The sequence below is a fragment of the Vanessa cardui genome, chromosome 3 (genome assembly GCF_905220365.1).
Source record: "Vanessa cardui chromosome 3, ilVanCard2.1, whole genome shotgun sequence".
NCBI lineage: Eukaryota > Metazoa > Arthropoda > Insecta > Lepidoptera > Nymphalidae > Vanessa > Vanessa cardui.
The window spans coordinates 10,153,883-10,175,416 of NC_061125.1; the positions used below are offsets into that span (position 1 = coordinate 10,153,883).

At 32.2% G+C, this 21,534-nt stretch overlaps 1 protein-coding gene across 3 annotated transcripts in view; it reads left to right on the forward strand.

Annotated features, from left to right (window-relative positions):
* The window catches only part of LOC124543923 (myosin-1-like), a 135,121-nt gene that overhangs the window by 90,096 nt on the left and 23,491 nt on the right, over window positions 1–21,534 (forward strand). For all 3 annotated transcript variants that reach the window (XM_047122249.1, XM_047122250.1, XM_047122251.1), the window contains one exon: window positions 5,173–5,226. In XM_047122249.1, coding sequence (XP_046978205.1) covers window positions 5,173–5,226 — 54 coding nt within the window. The remainder of the gene's footprint in view (window positions 1–5,172; window positions 5,227–21,534) is intronic.

Genomic DNA, 21,534 nt, shown 5'->3' on the forward strand with positions numbered 1-21,534 from the left:
TATGATCAGGTATTTGATTATTTATGTATGGCTAGGCTGTCAAAGAGAACGCGTCCAAAATATTGACCAACAGTTGGCCACTAAATACACGCACACTAGTAAATTAATATGACGTTCGGGTAGTGTGTAGCTTATCTGTTACGCACACTAAGACAATAAAGTTGGCCCGTTTGTTTTAGTCTTTTTTAGTGCGACACTCATCTTCATTTGTTTATGAATCGATTATTCTTTTTAACACTGGGTTCAGTATAGTTTTACAGGTCAAATATAGTGACGGCAATTTGACTGGCATTGAATTGGATGAGTTTTGATTTGAAGGGAACATTCTAGAATATTGGAGGAGACGGAGCATTCTATATATAAAATGAATTTAAGTCAATCGCTAACAACAAAAACTAATCAAATATACAGGAACCAAATTTATTTTGATTAAAAGTTGATTATCGCGTGCCATATGTAATTCTGATTTCATTCGTTCCTTAATTGATACTTGAGCGTTAGTTTTAATATGTTTAGTTCCAAAAAAAAAAGTTCCAAAAAGTATAAGTATTGACTGCATTTATGTATCTGTTGACCTCGACTTCAGTCAATTTATACCGATTAAAAAATAATTTGCAATAAAATAGTACGTATAACTGCAAATGTACAAATACTGAAAATGTCTTAAATATATTGAATGTCATCTAGTATGTTTTTTCTTTATCTGTGTTAATAATACTAATACGAAAGTAACTCGGTATGTCGGTTGCTTCACAAACCACCGAAACGAATTAAATGTTGGGTATGAAGCAAGCTTGAACTGCAAAGAAGGGCAAAACCAATCTCAAAAATGTGAGCGGAGCTGTGGGCTACAACTAGTATGTAATAAATTGATCGTAATTGTTAGTTATGTCCGATCACTGAAGCGCTTCATAATCTTAATGAATATATAGGATATCTCATTACGGACTTCTCAGAGTAAAAGAAATGTGTACTTTACGAATTAAAAAGTGTACATATCTGAGTATGTATGAAATGATTACGAAATTCTATGTCCAGACCAGCAATATTCATCGCATAAAAAAAATAGTCGTAAAGTAAGTAAAACTTATGTAGTATAAAAGTAACGTATTTTTGGTTATACCTACTACGGCTAACAGCCGCTTATATCGCATTTTTGTGTCTGCCCCAGATTACCGCCTCTTACTCGGAATCCGTGAAAAAGTTTAATGAACGCACATTGCCATTTTGTATAACAAACTTCGAATAATTGAGCTCCGAATGCGCCGTATAAGGCCGTATCATATTATATTATACAATACGGTAAAGTATTGCATATCAGCGACAAACAGGGCATAACTGACATAAACACCGGTCAAGCGCGAACCCTTCACGAAATCACATTTCCGATTTCATAATTATGGATTTTATGACTCGAGTTTGATATCCCTGGAGTAATTTCTTACCAGTTTGTGATATCTGAGTTTCAGCTTCGTTTTACTGAGATTAACGTCGCCGGACATGGAAAATCACATTATTTTGTTAAACAATTGTATTCATCGTATTAATAGAATAGAGATAGATAAGAGCCGAGATGGCCCAGTGGTAAGAACGCGTGCATCTTAACCGATGATTGAGGGTTCAAACCCAGGCAAGCACCGCTGTTTCATGTGCTTAATTTGTCTTTATAATTCATCTCGTGCTCAGCGGTGAAGGAAAACATCGTGAGGAAACCTGCATGTGACAAATTTCATAGAAATTCTGCCACGTGTGTATTCCACCAACCCGCATTGGAACAGCGTGGTGGAATATGTTCCAAACCTTCTACTCAAAGGGAGAGGAGGCCTTTAGCCCAGCAGTGGGAATTTACAGGCTGTTGTTGTTGTTGTATTGATAGAATCAAACGGTATTCTAGTATTTATAATAACTCAGTCTTTAGAGACCAGTACCGTAAATAAACTCAACTTCTTGATTGACTAGACATTATATTTAATATTTTCGTAGACAGATATGTTTATGTGTAAAATTAAAAATATGAATACACCATCACGACCCTTTCGACGACCTCCGTGATTAAGTAGTGTGTACACCGGTTTACATGGACACGAGGCCCGGGTTCGATTCTTGGCTGAGTCGATGTAGAAATAGTTCATTAGTTTTTTATTGTCTTGGGTCTGGGTATTTGTGGTACCGTCGTTACTTCTGATTTTACATAACACGAGTGCTTTAGTTACTTACATTGGGATCAGAGTAATTTATGTGACGTTGTCCAATATTTATTTATTTATTTAACAACAGTGATTATCGAATTTATATAAAATTAACGTCTTTTGTTTCAATTTGTTTGTAATGACACAACTATATAATCATCGCTAAAAATACAGGTGTACTGCACAATACTTGGTATGTCATCATATTAACCTGAGTCATATTAAATATCTCTTATTGCATTGTGATAGAGCTTAGAATCGTTAAATGTAATTATGTATGCAGGTCGCGTTTCAGGGCGACGTTTCGTCTGAAGTGTACATCAGATTCGGAAGGTTAATAGCGCTTGCAAATATTATACAGGTGTTTATAATTCTGTGGCTTGTCGCTTACTATTGAAGTGTTGAGATTGCTATCAAATAAAAAAGTCATGTATGAATGCACAATTTCAAGACAGATATATTTCCGTCCTATTCCGTCATATGTTATTATTTTTTCAGCAAATATTTCGTATATTTTGTATAAAAAAATCTTTTTCAAGGGAAAAATTATCTTTATGAGAAATAAGAAAGAGAGGATTGTATGAGTAATATGAGTTTGTATTTGTATTGATGTCGATATAAGAAAGATAACAGATTATCATATGGATTGCATAAATATGGAAAAAATAAAAAAAAACATAAGATAATTACACTACCTAACACTTCCCATATACAAAATGATACATTGATTGCCTCATACAATAGTCATATGTACAGACACAATATATGTAACGAAGAATTTTACAAAAATAGTAAGGTTGTACTCTTAAATTAGCAAGTTTGGTCAATTCTGAAAGTTATTCTACTACAAGTCCACTTGTCCACTAGTTACTTTTGCTTTTGCCTTGAAATGTCATGTTTACTACATGATGAAAAGTTTTGTCAAGGCTCAACTTTGGAACTGCACAGTGCACCTTGCACTGCTGTCCAAAGTTTTCGTGAAATTTCCCAAGTATTCACGCTAGATATATCATCCAGAGTTATATCTAGACGCATTATGTGTAATTTATCAAGGCATTTTAAGGTTCACCGCTTCGTGCCGACCAGTTAGATAGTAAATATTAATTCCATCATGTGTAGATGGCTTAAGAGTCACATGTGATGTGACTGACCTTTATCTATTAAATGTCACAATTAAAAATATATTATTAATTTATATCACTGACATCCTTATTATATGTTAATTTGTATATGACATTTTATTTACGTTTAATTAATCAAGCTACATTGTTTGATCTTGGAGATTACATAATTATTCAAAATGAAATTAATTCTTAGGGAACTATGATTTCTAGTTTTCTAACCGTTCAATGACAAGAATCGTATTCTTGTCATTGCTCAAAAATATTGCTTATTTCAGTTTTATTCATTTATGAGGAACAAACACTACAATAGAATAGTAATATGAAAAACAATAAAATAATATATAAACCAATCAAGTTTCCACTGGTATCTAATACAAATAAGAAGCAGGAAGTTATAAGCACTAGAATATTATACAAAGAAAAACAAAATTCAATATACATAAAAAAAAATGTATTTTCTTCTTTAATGAAGATTTTTATTCTATCTTCTAACAAATTGCTTGTGTATGCGACGCGCGCACACTGTGTATAATATGAAAAAGGATTTGATAGGACAGACAAATCAACCATAAGGACAGACCGCTAACACTGTTTCGGGATGGGTTTGCTAGTATTGGTTTCTCAGTAAAATATGAACAGTTGAGGTATACACATGTTTTAGTTATTGAAGAGCTTAACAAAATACATCTTAAAATTAGTCGGTTTTTACGATACCGGGTATGAGTTGTTTCCATACTACTTTGACAGAGCTGTACGGCTAAGTTTCTACTTTAACAAATAGGTTAGAAAAGATTGTCACTGATGTATAATGTGTCTCCTCTACATATTTTTACAATTGAAAGTTGTCATTAAGCGGCAAAAAATGTTCACTTGTACGCGATTATTCGCATCCTGATAGTAATAATATAAATCATTAGTCATATGCTTTCTACAATTGTAAAGATGCATTTTAAACTTTGTTCCCTTAAAAATAAGGTATAAGACCTGTAACGGTATCATCACTTGCTCACTGAATGCTCTAACATATCTTGGTGACTCTTATTACCACGTGATAGAGACTGTAATAGCTTGCTTGTGTACGAGTATATATAGGCATTTGGAAGTAAAGCGGATGCTGTACAATCATTGCTACGTTTTCCTGTCTTATGCTCTAAACGGACGATGTTTTTTGTTCCACTGTACTCGGCATAACGTTAGGATAGCTATCGGGTAATTCAGACCATATTAGACATAAGTAGAGTAACTGTTTAGTCCGTTAAATACTTAAGGGAGCGAACATACGAGCACTAACAACTACACGTTTTTATAGGGATTATAAGGACAGGTGATTAGAGCAGACCCTTCTTACTTATCAATACTTAATTAATAAGCTAGCTTTTCTAATTCCCAACATAATAATGTGCAAAGTTACTGGGTATTATCTTTGTTCAGAAAGTTAAAGCATAGTATTTTTAATGAATATTATCCAGGTTTTACTTATTAAGGATAGGTTTACTAGATGGTACTTTGAACAATTCCGTCTGGACAGGACATTCAACCATCAGATATTCTATTGGTCAAAGAACAATGTTTAGTGATGTTGTATTTCGTTTTAATGGCTGAGTGAGGCAATGTAACTGCAAACGACCGGGTTGGTGGTACATTGGCGATGGAAAGGTTGATATTTCTACCCTCACCAATGTATATGAATAATAGTAACTATTTACCATCAGGTCAACCTTTTGTTCGTCCGCCTACCAAATATAAAGTTGTTTTTATGATTATTTAATTTTTAATTTTGAACTTACATTCCAATCAATCATTCTGAATATTTAGCATTTTCGTTTGATCAAATATTATAATGTTGTTCTTTGTTACAGGCGCAGAGGATGGAGTGCGGAACCACAGAATTCGGCAGAAAGCGTGGTGACCAAGTAAGAATACTTTATACGATAAACATACATCATAATTAAGGGTCAACATTGGTGGATGTATGGTTCCAGATCAGAGGATACTCTCGTATTTCGTACCGTTATCTCGTACATCTCGATAAGAAATAATAAACACTTAAAATATGTAAACCGGTTTTGGGTTATCACATTAATTCTATATATATATTATATTATCAATCATTATTCATCTCTGCGGTGAAGGGAAACAGGAAAACGTAATGAAACAAGCATGTGTCAGTTGCACATGTTCTGTCACATATACATAATATATATGTATATCCCACCAATCCGCTTTAGTACCGTGGTGGAATCAGCTCGAAATCATCTGAAAAGGGAAAGGAGTTATTTTTTCCTTATCATAACACATAATAGCCGAGATGGCCAAGTGATGAGAAGAAGTGCATCTCAACCGATGCTTGCGGGTTCAAATCCGGGCAATATTTGTATTTATAATTCATCTCGTGCTCAACGGTGAAGGATATCATCGTAAGGAAACCTGCATGTGTCTAATTTCATACAAATTCTGCCACATGTGCATTCCACCAACTCCCATTGGAACGGCGTTGTAGAATATGTTCCAAAACTTCTCCTCAAAGGGAGAGGAGGCCTTAGCCCAGCAGTGGGAATTTACAGGCTGTTGTTGTTGTATAACACATTTTTGCGTTTCAATTTCCTCATAATTAATAACTTCCCATTCGTTATTTGTTTATTATTTTAGTTGATGGCTAAGATGAATCGTATGTCAATAACAATCTATATAAGAGAAATGACCTTTTACGTAACGATACGATACGTAACACACTTGATGATGATGGTATATTGAAAGCTATTTGCAACTCGTGCCGTCTGCTTAGTAACATGTATCATGAGATAATGTCCTCTTGACGACTGCATGGGACATATAGTGCAGGCGCATGCGCGTAAACTGAAGTGCAGATTGCTCCCTTACTATCATAACACAGGAAAGGCATCAGTTGCAGTTTAGATCAATGTCCTTACATGATTTTGACGATCGTGGTCGAGTAGTGTGTACACCGGTTTTCATGGGTACGCCACTCCGAGGTCCCGGGTTGATTCCCGGCCGAGTCGATGTAGAATAAGTTTTCTACGGTCTGGGTGTTTGTGGTATCGTCGTTACTTCTGATTTTCAATAACACGTGCTATAGCTACTTACATTGAGATCAGACGTTGATGTTGTCCAATATTTAATATTTATTTCATAGGCTCGAGTGTGGAATAAATTCAATTTCCAGACTCTTGCTACTGTTTTTTCATTGGTCTCGTTTAAGACTTTGGGATTTTAACTCAAAGCTTGAGGCTTTATAAAGTAGCTGCTCAACTATTGAGTCTGTCGATATATGCTGTGAAGTTTTATTGACAGTTGGACAGTGAAATATCATGGTCATGTCATGTGCACACACGACGAATTTTAATGTTAGTCGAGCACGTAATATTAGTTATGATCTTGGCACGATTATTCGCTACAAATATTACTGTTGACCATGCGCATTCGTTTTGGTTCATACGTGTTCTTCGACCACTTTGGTGCAAGTAATATATACACTCAATCTGATTTTAATTACATATTATTTTAAATATTGGTGCGAAAGTTTTCAATTTGATTGGGACCAAAAAATACATCAAAACGGCTATTTTACATCATATCATCATACATATAATAAAATTGGAGTGTCTGCTTGTAATACCAAAATAAGCATGTATTTTGAAATAATGTTATTACCATACACGGTGCACATATCAATACATTTTTTTTTTTATAATTTGTCCATGTGTCTGTTTGTCTGTTCCGGCTAATCTCTAGAACGGTTGGACCGATTTTGACAGGACATTCAATGGCAGATAGCTAATGTAATAAGGAGAAACTAAGGCTACTTATATTTTAGGATTATACATAAAATAATAATAAAGTCACTGCCAAACAAACTAAATTCAAACGCGTGTGAATTCGGGGGGTCAACTAGTTTAGTATAAATCAGATTTAAGATAAATTTGAATTTTTTTTGCTTAATAAAATAATAGCTTAAAAATATTGTTTGTATGTTTTTCGAACTATAAATGTTATATATGTATCCTAAATACCTTATTCAATTCATTCTATTCTATTACAAGCAAATTGACTTGATGATTATAGGTATTAGACCAAGGTTTAATTAAACCAGTCTTATTGTTCGATGACAAATATTTGCATATCTCGATCAAAATAGCGCCGATAATAATGTCTGTTTCGTAACCTTTTAGGCATTCATTATTCGAATGTGCACGTGGCTTAATTGATTTGGCGTTATTGGAAGTATGTGCTTGTATCGAATGTTGCAATTTGCATTAATGGAACTATTTGAAAAGGCTTAACATCTTCTCTTTCAATGCCAATCAAATGAAAGAGATAGCAATATTTTAAGTTCTATTAAATTAGTCAATACAAAAGGCTTATGAAATAATTAAGAAGCATCCTATTCATGTCCTATTGCAGATATTTCACGTCTTTAGTATATTTCACAGAGTAATTCATGTCTACGTCATGTCTAGGGGTGACATTACATGTAATATAGTTTAATCCGTTATCAAATTATTTCTTAATGTTCTTGTCCAAAACCGAAATGAACCGAAATCAAAAATAAGATTAAATCAGTGATGCTTGTCGATTTTAAATTAAACTATTTTATACTAGCCATATCAAAAATTAATGATAAATATATAGCTTTTTTATGACACATACTAATTATCTTATGCTATACGCTTATTAGAAAGTAAATTAAAATAACCAACGAATTATACTCACTATTACATATTTACAATTTCGTCCTTATGTATGTATTTATGTAACGAATAAAAAAAAAACTCGAATGTCAAAAGCGGTGGTCAAAACTCTTTGACATTTCACCCAGTGGAAGTTCGCGTGCCATAGCGCTTTCTCGTACATTGACAGCTGTCAAATTATGCAATCGAAGAGTTATTGCGAACACCTGCTATAATTACAACGCTACTTACACGAGGCAGATGTGTTACTTTTTACGATAACTGTCGATGGAATCTAAATGAAACTAGTTTTTGTCAATACAATATAATAAACTAATAGTTTTTATATTCATATTTCGTTAATTAACGTTATACTTTTATTTTATATAAAACATTTTATTGTTTAAAAATCTTTACTAATATTAAAAAAGTGTATGTAACTCTTGTTTGTCTGCCTGTCTGTCGGTCCGTCGTGTCTTTTACGATCAAAACTAATAAACCGAATTTGGTAAAATTTGTTATGAATCAAACTTTAACTCCTAAGAAGGAAGAGCTATTTTAAGTTTCACTCATGACAACCAACCCTTAACACATGAGCGAATCCGCATGCAACGACTTGTATTTAATAATGAGACCTTGTTTGAATTTAGAGAAATTTAAATTTGAAAAGCCTGTATCATTTATTTATATTATTTAGAAAAACCGTACTCGTATTTACCTTTAAGTAGTTCGAAGTCACTTCGATTGTGCGCGTGCAATCAAATCAATTCCATTCGATATCAATAATGATGGAGCGGTTCGTATAACGGTCCGCTCTACGCACGAGCTTAGTGTATTATCTATAAAGAATGGATTGTGTACACAAGTCAAATAAAGTAAGAAAATATACATCGATATTAACTACAAACTAGAAAATAATAACAACATATTTATAACAACATTGGAGAGTCAGCTTGTAATATTAAAATGCTTTTTACATTTTTTGTGTGTGTTGTTCCGACTAATCTCTGGAACGGCTGGATCGACTGAACAACGGGCGCTATACCACCAGGTATTAATTAAATAAAGTAAAATAATGTTAACAATAAAGAGTTAAGATATACACAGTTTTAACTTCTCGCCAGAGCTATGTAACGATTTTAGTTTTTTCAAATTAGGTAGCATAATCTCCAATTGCATTTAAAACTATATTTAAACAACTTCATATTCAATTGCTGGCTCTTTCTAGCTCTTTGAAAGATTTGTAACCAAACAGTTTCAATGCAGGTTGGGTGGACTCACAGAATCTGGTGCTAGCCAAAGACGTGAATTAGATATATTATGTAATAATAATGTATAAAATGAATATTAAAATCGATACAATATATACAATAATCTTACCTTTAATTGATTTCGCCATCAAAGCAACAAACGAACTGTCGACTTACACACACACACACAGTCCTTTTAAAATCTTTAACCCTACTTACAATTATCATTTATTTTACTCACCTTGTTGATTTTCTCACATTTTAAAAAATATAGTCAAATCAAAACTATACTTAAGGAAATTATATCTTACTTATTTTGACATAGCTTAAATATGATACGCAAGTTTGTCATTTATTAAATTCGCTTCAATCTGGGCATGAGTATTTTAACTTTGACTTTTAATAGTGCATGTCATCTAATATAATTCTCCCAAGCAGTTGAAATTATGACATCAATATATGTATGTATATATATGTACCTATTATTCCCACCGGTAACATAAATCGAGCCTAGTATTACGAGTATTATGTTATTGAGTGGGCGTCAATTAATTCAAACGTATATAATATCATGCTGTAAAATTTCTAACACCATATTTAGTCATCTCTCTGATAATTACAGATTATACAACGAATTTCATATCGATAATGTTTCATACATTTTCATCTTCATCTCCGCGTATCGTCGAATCGTGAATAGACGCGTCGTAACCTCCTTTCTAGACATTACAGATAAATTGATATTTGAATAAAAGTAAATACCTACGTTATTACTCTTTTTTATTTTGTCAGATTAGCTTAATGTATTCTGTTCTAGATTTTTTTTATTCAACAAATATGTATGTACATTGTCGATAAGTTTTTTGTTGAATCAGTAAGTAAGAATTATTCTCTCCAGTGAGAATTATAGTAGGAGTAAGTACATACGTTGCTAAAAATGATTTTTTTTTAAATAATTTAATTGTCAAGTTGCGTTGATGAAAATATGAGCTAAAAATTATATGTCAGTATAGGGCTCCAAATTGAATGACCAAAATTAAAAACCTCTCAATGGTATACGATTATGGCTTGACCGATAAACCTGAATGTCATAAGTACAAGTTCGATTCCCATGCGATAAACAATGGAACAGTTTTCAATTGTGTAGCGTTTCACAAGCTGTCACTTGAAGCTGGTGACGTTGACAGCTGAATGCTTTAATGCTTGTGTGATAACAAGCTCGGAATAAATACTGCTAATTTATCTTGAGTTAGCGATAATATATCAGGACAGTATTTAAAAAATATATTTTGGTCTATTCACGTATGGTGAAACGCTATCAGTATAACAATTTACGTGTAATTGTCAGCACAGGTCTGCTTTAATTGGTTAAACGTGCTTTTAACAAAAGAGACCGATTAAAAGAAATCCCTGTGTGTTATTAAAAATTCCTTGACCAAAAATATCCCATTGATGTTGATGGCTAATGTACCGATCCATGTATTTCAATATGTAATGTCTATTAGAAAAAAACAGTGAGACTATGAAATAATCACGGATGTGTGTAACTTAACACTGGCAGAAAGTGCAATTTTTTTTTTCATTTGTTTATGTCAAATCCTATTTTTAAAAAATTAGATTTCAATGCTCATTAGACATTGCGGCATTCACTACTACTCATTAATGAACATTTCATATTCCATTGCGATCCCAGAAAGTTACGATTAATTTCATATTGTATTTTAGAAAAAAAAAATAATTATTCAATGAGAGCATCGTATCTACTCATTAATGAACATTTCATATTCCATTGCGATCCCAGAATGTTACGATTAATTTCATATTGTATTTAAAAAAAAATTAATTAGTCGATGATAGCATCGCATACGCAGTGACAAAAAGGTTAAAATAATAAATAAAATTCCACTTAAAAGCTACTCCTAAATATTCAAACGCTAAATAGCGATACTAAGTATTGATTACTTGTGTTTTTGAGCCAGAATAACTACTGCAACAACGGATATAAAATCTTAATCTTAATTCCACCGGTTGCAAAGCGCATAGGCGATGTGGGGATCTGTTAATAATTCTCATATCATTAAGCATCAGGCAGCACGTCCGCCTTTTACGTAAATAAATTGTCAACTTGAGGTAATCGTGTCGTAAAGTCACCCAAAGAGAAAACCGAAAAGCCGATAAATTTACTATTGCACCAAAATTTGTTAGCCCACTTTCGAACCCGTCCCATTGAGCGGTAATTTGACGTCACAGTGGTCATCCATCACGGCAGACCGGACCGGGAACCGAGCGACAACCGGTCAGAACGGTAAATGTTAAGGGGAAGCAAAAATACGACTATTATTAATATATAAATAAGTTTTATTTATTCGTTTCCCACTATGACATGGAACTTTATATAATACATACAAGTTGTATGATTTCTATATAGTATACCTACATATTTTTCTTAAAACATACATATAAAATAACTACTAAGTGAACCTGCATTTTTATAAATACATTCCACCTGCCTTTTACATTACTTAGGGATTGTTTTCGTGATAAAAGCTACTAATTCCGAGACTAAAACCTCAGTTTCATCAAAACAGAATTACGTTCGAATATTACGTTCGAATACTGATAATCTCAGGAAAATGTAGAGCGTTTATAAATAGATCGTAATAAATAAAATATTTATTTTGTTAAAAAGTTGTCACTTAGGAGTACAAGTGGTTACAACCACGATATGTGTTGACGTAAGGTATATTACTTGAACTTGGCTAGATACGCTACTGCGTGTCTTGATACGAAGAAATAAATGTGGTGTACAGTGGTAATTTATATCTTATGTCAATATTTAGAATACATTTTGTATCTTTGTATATACAGCTGGTATTTACATATGAATAGACTTGCCCTTAATAAGCGGAAAATATATCACGACTTCTGTTTTGCAAACAGGTTGTAACCAATCCCGATGCATACAGAGTCTTTAGATCGAAAGAATATCGAAACATCGAAAGCACAAATTGAACGAATGTTGTACAAAAATCGATCAATACCAGTTGAAATTGGTTTGAAATAAATCGATAGTGTATGCATATCACTACATCACTACATAGGATAAAACAAAGTCGATTTCTCTGTCCCTATGTATCCTTAAATCTTTAAAACTACGCAACGGATTTTGATGAGGTTTTTTTTAATATATATAGAGTGAGTCAAGAGGTAGGTTTTTGTATATAAAACAAGGAGAATATAGTAAAGAAACACTGATAATTTTAGGTCGGGGCGGGTCGTTAGTTCATTATAAATAAAAATGAATGCTTTTTACTTCTACCCGTCCTTAAGTTCCTACCCACTGTGACAATAATTGACGAGTTATTTTGTCCAATCTAGATCTAATGCAAATGAAACCTTATAAGCAAAACCTTATTCTCTTTGTGTGAAGGTAAGAGTTATCCTTTATATAGAAAAATCGCAATATAAGAGTTACGATTTTTAAATAAGTATGATTTATTAGTCACATCATAAATTATGAACGTCACCGCCATTATATCGTTGAGAATTATCGATTTATTTATGAATGGGAAATTAAAATTGCCATAAATAAGTGCGCCTGACGGAGATGACAAGAGGAATGCGTCGGTAATCTTACAGTTATAAATGAATGATGGAATAAAACTTTTACATTTAACATAATGGACCGACTCAATAACACGCGTAAATTCGAATCTCGAACGATATGTAACGGAGCGTAAAAATGTGATCTATTGACAGTTATGAACGATAATTTCGTTTAAATTGATGTTCTGGGCAATGAAATAAGGAATATGACTTTCGACGATTATGTTCACTCCGTTTTTTATGAATGTGCCTAATGGTAATCTGTTATCAGTATTGTATTCGAACTCAAAAGTTCAGTAACTATATTGAGCAGTTACAACATATTCCAACTTTTTTAAAAACCGAGCACCCTTTTGAAAGACGAAATATACTTTATCGAAGTGTCTGATTATCGTAAATTATTAGGGTAATAATTATTGTGGCAAACATTACGATGTTTTCCACGACGAAAATTAGAGTATATATTAACAATTTATTATTATTAACTTTTATTTTACTAGTACGAGTTACATTGTAACGTAAAATATTAAGAACATATTTTTCTTCACCGGCAGTGTCGCCGTTTCTTGTGGCAAAAAATTGAAATACTAATGAAAACATAAGTAGGTAAAATTTTCGTCCTATTAATTGAACTTGGCGTTTCTTATAGGTCGTGGTGTTATAGGTTATACTTGAAAATATTTATCATTACAAATCTTGACGTAAGTCGTTCATGTATGAGTCATAAATCTAAGGGAATCTTGCTACCGGAAGTCATTGCATTCTCACGTGTTGTTTTCCATCATTTTTGTCGCCTCGTAAGGATTCTTTGAGATTTCTCTCAGAAATATCGTATAACTTATCGCATAAATCCGAGATTTCACATCATTCTCGAAAGTTCTTTAAGTTATAGAGTTTTGTTATTGTTACTTTGTTAAAGATAAAACTTAAGCATGTATATAAAGATAAAATTATATCTTTTATGACTGTGTTGTTGCTTGAAAGGCCTTATACAGCCTTTTTGGGTATAATTAATGACAAATGATGTAACAATATTATTTTAAGTCATGTTGGTAGTGATTTAAATGTTAAAAAGCTTTCAAAAGAACATTAAGTTATTAGTTACTTATGAATTGGATTTCTCACTACTTATTTTGTCATCGACAGCCAGATAATACAGTGAAGAATTTGCGGATTCGAACTCCCGATCTATGGTCAATTACTGAGTATATCACTCATTGAGTGATATTACCAAAATCATATTCGTATATGTTTTATAAATATATTTAAATAATTGCGTAAAGTTCATTGACCTGTAAACATTAAATAACAAAAGTAGGCTCTCCGAGGACCTTCGACCCTGCTTGCATCTCAGATCTAGCTAACGACAGATAGGTACAACATTTAGAAAGCTCTCGAGGATTGTGGGAATTTTGTTACCAACATTTTGATGAACACAATAAATAAATTAAAAACAAAATTATATTAAAGGTTTTTTCGCCTAACGTCACTATTGCTATTTTTTAATATTAGGGACATAACAATTGCGGTTTTTAAACTTAAAAAAGTAAACTGGGGTCAAGTTTATACTTCACTCAGAAGCTAAAGTGGAGTAATAGTTGTTTTTTACATACATTTAACGATAATAGTTTCAAACTATTTGAGTACCGCATAGCTTGAAAAAACTACTTAGACAGCGTGCCACTTAAACGTTTGCATATTTCAAAAGACCTTTCAGCACTTATATTTTTTTTTAAAGTAGCTCTTAGGAACACAGTTTTATTTATATTATAAAAAAATATTGATTATTGTTTTTAAATCAACTTAGGACCTTATTAACTCGTATTGAATTTTAAGTGTTTTAAAATTTGTAGGCGCGTCGTGTCTTAGTAAGCCTACTATGGTTACTGTTTCACGACTAAAGAATTTTTATTACTTCATTATATCAAGTATAATGTGTTATTCAAGATCTTTATTGAGATTAGTTAATTGTGGCTGATAATTTAGTTTTGTTTTTCATGTTTTTATAAATTGAAAATTGAATTTTGATGATATTATTTGATTAATTACTGGTAGTGTACTGAAATTAGTTGAGATAATTCTCATTATTATAATATTTTTTTTAAATGTATGTTTAGATCTTTAAAATTTTACAACAGATTATAATGCGTTTTTTTAAAATAAATATACACGTACACACTTTAATCTAGAAGAGCTGAAATGAACCGTTGTTCAGAACGCATGAATCTTAACTGAATTTCATGTGCTTTATTCGTGTTTATAATTAATTTCACATGTTCGTTAGTGAAGGAAATAATCGTGTGGAATCTTGATCGTGTCTGATGACATTTTGACACTTGTTTCTACTAACCTATATGAGAGCAGCGTGATGGAATAATACAAAACTTCTTCTCCAAGACGACACACTTCCCTAGCCTCGTTGCCCATGAGCCGAAACCTTTATAAGCTGTTCCTTTAATAATATAAAAATATTGATAGAGGAATTAATATTACAAATAAATTATAAATCTACAAAATGTTATAGCTCATAAAGGTCAGTCAAAAAAAAAGAAAAAAAAAACTCTTTACCATTTGTGTCAGCATTTATCAAATGATGTAATCCATTAATCGAACGAATATATTCGAATGAATGGATCAGAATTCGCAATGTCTGGTGAAAGTTGATGCGTCTTGTTCGACCCAAAACTATTTCCTACTTCAACTCATTTTTAGTAAACATGCGATTTTTAAATGAGGTTGCAATTTATTCTTATCATATGATTAATTTACGGCTATTTTTATATTAAATTTTCACTTAAGTGCTCGTCTGCACGGTTTTACAAAAGCAATTTTACAAAATAATAATTGTACAGCAATTATGTGCATTTGAATATTTGCGTTATTAATATTTAATGTAATGAAATATTACGAATGAAACTTGAGTCTTGTTGCAATAAATGTGGTACGGTAGGTTCCTTTGTTCTTATAAATTATCTTTAAAATGGCAGAGAATGGTACCCCTAAATAGGTCAAAGGTCCTTGAGTTGTCAGATTAGAACGTAAAATCGTCAACGTACTCTGAGCCAAACACAGACGCCTTTTTGATCGAGTACCGCCTTCTAACGTATAAAATCTAAGTGACAAATGGAAGTCATATGATCTTAATTGACTAAGAATTGCGATATGTACGTTGATTATGGGGAAATAGATTCAGTGAATCAGAAGGGTATTAAAAATTACAGAAGACTCAAAATTACCAGCAATGTTCCAAATTTAAATTAATTTGTAATTGTAGCTATGTATATTTCTTGGCCATGTTATAACATCTAATTTCCTTTTTCCCAAAGTCAATACTACCTTCTTGGGCATGGCATCCGTTACTATTATATATTTTCGTAATAAAAAATAATTAGGCCTTAACCAGTTGAATCCCTTTCAAAATAAAATGATGTATATAAAGTATAATAATGTCAATATTAAAACTGAGCAATAATTACATATGTCTAAATAGTTTTTCTTCACAGACTGCATAAATTATATTAAAACAATCTTAATGTATATGTTTACATAATTTTCGGTAACTAACGGTAACTTATGGTTGGTAAGTTTATGTCTGAGGACACGTGGTAATCAGAAGTCGCATGGTAATGCTATAACAATATAATACAATACATCGTAACGATCAAAGAGACAAAACGGTCGGCTAGTTTATTATGTGAGTGGCACTTTCACACCATCTCACTATCAACATATATATGTATATGTGATGGACAATGTTTCGCAATAACACTACATAATTGAATATTCGCATAGAGCAATATTTAATGGAAATGGTACGGTACAACTCGCTTGCGTTATCAATGAATTTATTTATTATATCAGCTGCCAAAATATTAAGTATACTTAATTCTTAAGTATACTTAATATTTTGGCAGCGTTATTAGTATTATTTTGGAAGAAAACTTTTTACATAAAATCATATAATAGGAATCAAAATTATCTCTCATTTGATTACGTTTTCATTTTCATTTACACGTTTGAAACAAACTAACGTTGCAATTCAAAGAAAATATTTTAAAAACGGAATGCATTTATTTTTAAGAATAGTTTTGTTACATTACAAACAATGTAATGGTCGTTTATCAAAATTGCAATTTATTTGAAAATACTGAATGATTATAATTAACGAATGAAGTAACATGGAGAATAATAAATTCTTGAATAATTGTTAATCCGTTTAGTAGCTATAGTGCCATGAAGTATCCACATAGATACATAACTTATATTTAGTATACCCCTTTTATTATATCGGGGTTTTAATTATCCACAGTACACGACATCAACATATATGTACTTACATAATCTATTAACATATCCCACTTCTAATAACCACGTATAGTCTTTGCACTAAATAATCTCAATCGAATTGATCATTCCCACTTGCGATTTGTAGAGTGACCATAAAGAAAATCTTATAACCATTTTCTTATTTCTATATTATTATTTAATCTAGAGAATTGCATTCAGCTGATAGCTTCACTGAATATAGATTAAATGACGATTCAAAAGTGTATAAACCTATTCGAATAAAGTATCTTTCGATTTTGATTTTATAATCGAATCTTACTCAGAAAACGTTATAAGCGACAGAAGTTTCGACTCATCCATAATCACATAGCACAACATATATCTACGTAATATAGAACAAAGTCGCTTCTAGTTCTGTATTTACTTATGTACAGTTGGAGTAAGAAAACCTTCGTCAATTTTCAAATTCATTCCTTTATCAAGTCGTAAACTCATTCTGAAGCTAAAGCACTTAACTGACAACTGCATATAAAATTAAACTTACATAGTATGATAACTTGGTTCAAAATAGTGTAACATCTTTGGACTACGTCTAGTTTTATGACATCTTTTTGATGGAGTAATTAGTAATTACAAATTTAAATTAGATATGATACATTCCACTGAATTGTCAAAATATGTCTGTCAGTGTCATATATTCTCGGTTGGTAAAGCAGATAATCGCTCATACCGTGCACACGTACTTACTACATCTGGTGACGAACATTTTCTTACCCTGACTGTACCTACTGAGAAGAACTATTATTAAGTAGTATAAGTATTGAGAGCTATTTAGTTGTTAAACATTGGTGGTCACCCTAGTGGCCCGTTAAGTGTCGTGGTCATATTCGTAGGTCAGTTCAGCGAGGGTTGAACTTTCCCAAGCCTTTATTGTGACTTGATTTCATATTCGTTCATAATTTATCATATTATTTGTTGACTCACTCGTATTATTAGACTTTGCACTCTTGTAAAAAGACTAAAAACAGGCAAAAAATACATAAGGTCTCGTGAACAAGACATTCGTAGATAATGTCAAAATATCGAGCTCAACATGGTAAATATCCCGATATTAATAACATTAATAATAAAAATAACCATGTTCATTTAAAATCTTATATAAAAATACATATATTTTCGCATAGGACATAACACCTTAAGTCCCAAGATTGGTGGCAATATATACATTAGTAGTGACCACTTAACATGAGGTGGTTTATTTGGCATCCCATCTACCTATATGGGAATAAAAAAAACTATCAAATTTTGTACAAAATGTTTAAATTGTCTCTTGTGCTCTTAGTTACAATACAATATATGTACTTTATTATTAATTCGTTATCGATCCAACATTATATAAAATGTTTTTTTGTAAAACATTAGGTACAATACTAGGCTTAGATCTATTACTTCTTTAATAGAAGCAAGTTCGTTTTATTTGTTATCGTTCATGTTTAAGAATGGTGTTCATTAAACAACTAATTTATTGCACCTAAAAGGTATATAAATAAAACCTATATTTTTCCTTCTCTATCGATAACTAGTGCGGCGCCACTTGAATTTACATTTCGATTTATTATCATCGATATTCAGACAAAGTCTAAGTATTACGGAATTTGCGTTGTTACGATACAGCTTGAAATATTACATCAAGTGAAATATCGCTATTTATCGTGTCTCAGTGATTTATATTAGGCGATTAGTGATTGCAATGAATGCGCTTATTTAATTTATAACGGTACGAACTTGTAGAATTTGTTAATTCAATTAAGAAATATGTCTTAGATAATATAGTATTCGTAATTTTAATAAGGAACGAAAAAAGTCTAAGGCTAAAAAAAAACATTATAACGAACTCAACTCAGCACGAATAATGATTCATTATTTCACACTCACTTATTACCGTAGCCTGGTACTTTAATTAGCTTAAATATTGAAGGAAATAATTCAAAATATGGACTTGGAATTATTGAAATAGCTAAAACTCGTTTTTAAAAGACATGAAATCCCCTAAAATGAAAATTAAGAAAAACGTCAAAATATAATTTATTTCGTCATATTACAAAGTGCCCATCAATAGTGAGATTTATGCTAGATACAAACAAAGTGAGCACACCGTCTCTGTACCGAGCAAGTCACGGCTGGCTATTAACAACAGCTTGGGAACTGGGGCAAGTGAGCGCGATCCACAAACAGCCCGCGGACTATAGTCTTAAGGATAATTTATTTGTGACTAGCTGTGTCCGCGACATCGCACACATTTGAATTTAACAAGAAAAAAAAATTGTAGTGTAAATTATTCCTTATTAGATCAGTTATCTGTCAGTGAAAGTCCTGTCAAAATCGGTCCAGCCGTTCCATAGATTAGCCGGAACAAACAGACAGAAAAAATTGTAAAAAATGTTACTTTGGCATTGAGTAAAAAAAGGGCTATTTTAATATTACAAACAGACACTCCTATCTTCTTATATGTATATAGATATAGCGTCTCGCCACTGGCACACTTTATTGGATAACCCTACGCGGAAGTCCAAATGAAATACAAATTATACTTATACTATATGTCTTATGTTGAAATTAATGAACATATACTGAGTTAAGTTGCAGTATTGTTCTGATGCAAGAATCGATATTTATTATAGAGAAATCAATTTTCGAATATGTCAATTTCAAAAAGATTTTTAATCTAGAGAGCGAGGCCTTTGTTGCGATTCATTTACAGACCAGCTATCGCCTATTGGATCACAATGCCCGTGTTATATGCCGTCGCAGTCGGATCCGATAGTAATACTATGAAGAACAATAAATAGTGAAAGTGCAAGAATTTCGATGGAATCAATGAAGTAATTCTTTTAAAGTCAGATCAGGTACTTTATACTTTCGTTGCCAAGATGATAATGTAGTCTCAATACGAGACTCGACTCTTTATTGTATTCAATGGCCAATTAATATCCCATTGCCTCTCGTTAATCTGATAATGGTTGATGCTTCTTACAGTATCAATAAGGGAATATATCAACTTACCATCAGATGGTCCGTCCGCGTACATCATTATCATTACACAGTATAAAACAAAGTCACTTACCGCTGTCTATCCCTCTATGTATGCTTATATCTTTAAAATTACGCAAAGGAATTTGATGCAGTTTTTTTTAATAGATAGAGTGATTCGAGAGGATTTTATACCATGGACAATATAGCAAAGGAACACTGATAATTTTTGAAGTATCTAATGTGATATCGTAAATAAACAAATTCTGGTGTATATTATTTAGTATCACTATTATTGTGTTTACAGTTTCGAGTTATTCAGTTTCGGAAATCAGAGTAGTAGCAGTGCTAACTATGCTAACTGCATAATTTCGGACGCAGTTGGTAGAATTAACACTCCGTACTTCAGAAATGGAGTAATGTCATTGGTCCTGCATTTGGGATCTTATTGGGCGTTTTCTTTCTGATTGAGAGATAGTAGAGCTGTGTGTGTACATATGTAGTAGACGACCTCATCATGGTCGAGGGGTGTGTACACCGGTTTTCATGGGTACGTCATTCTGAGGTCCCGGGTTCGATTCCCGGCCGAGTTGATGTAGATTACCAATAGTTTTCTATGTTGTCTTGGGGCTGGGTGTTTGTGGTACCGTCGTTACTTCTGATTTTCCATAACACAAGTGGTTCAGCTACTTACACTGGGATCAGAGTAATGTATGTGATTTTGTCTCATATTTATTTATAATATTGTAAACATATAATGTATATGTCTGGCTGAATTATTTAATATTTGGTATGTTCCAAGTAATAAACAAATGTTGTATTTCAGTGTTATGTTATAACATTTCAATGTTATAATCGGACGAAAGTCAGAAATCAGTCAGAATACGTCTTCAATTTTTTGTTTACGAATAATCCGATATCAGTAACGAATACTTATCACTGGTGTCAAGATGTATTACAGAACATTAAATATGCTGTTCTATGAGTGACCTATGTTTCACGACTCGAGTATCTTTTTCGATTATTGAATGTTCGAATCATATCTGCGTGAGTTACTTTAGATCGTACAAGGATACGATAGAGATTCGAATAATTCGATGTGACATTTCGATTACGAAATCAGTTGAGACGTCACGACAATATTATTATTATTTTATTAGCTGTGCCCGCGACCTTGTACGAGTTTGAATTAAAAAAATGAAATATTATTGTATCTTAAGTTACTCCCTGTTATATCAGTTATCTGCCAATTAAAGTCCCGTCAAAATCGGTCCAGCCATTCCACAGATTAGCCGAAACAAACAAATAGACAGACAGACAGACAGATCGACAAATATTGTAAAAAAAATATTTTGGTAAA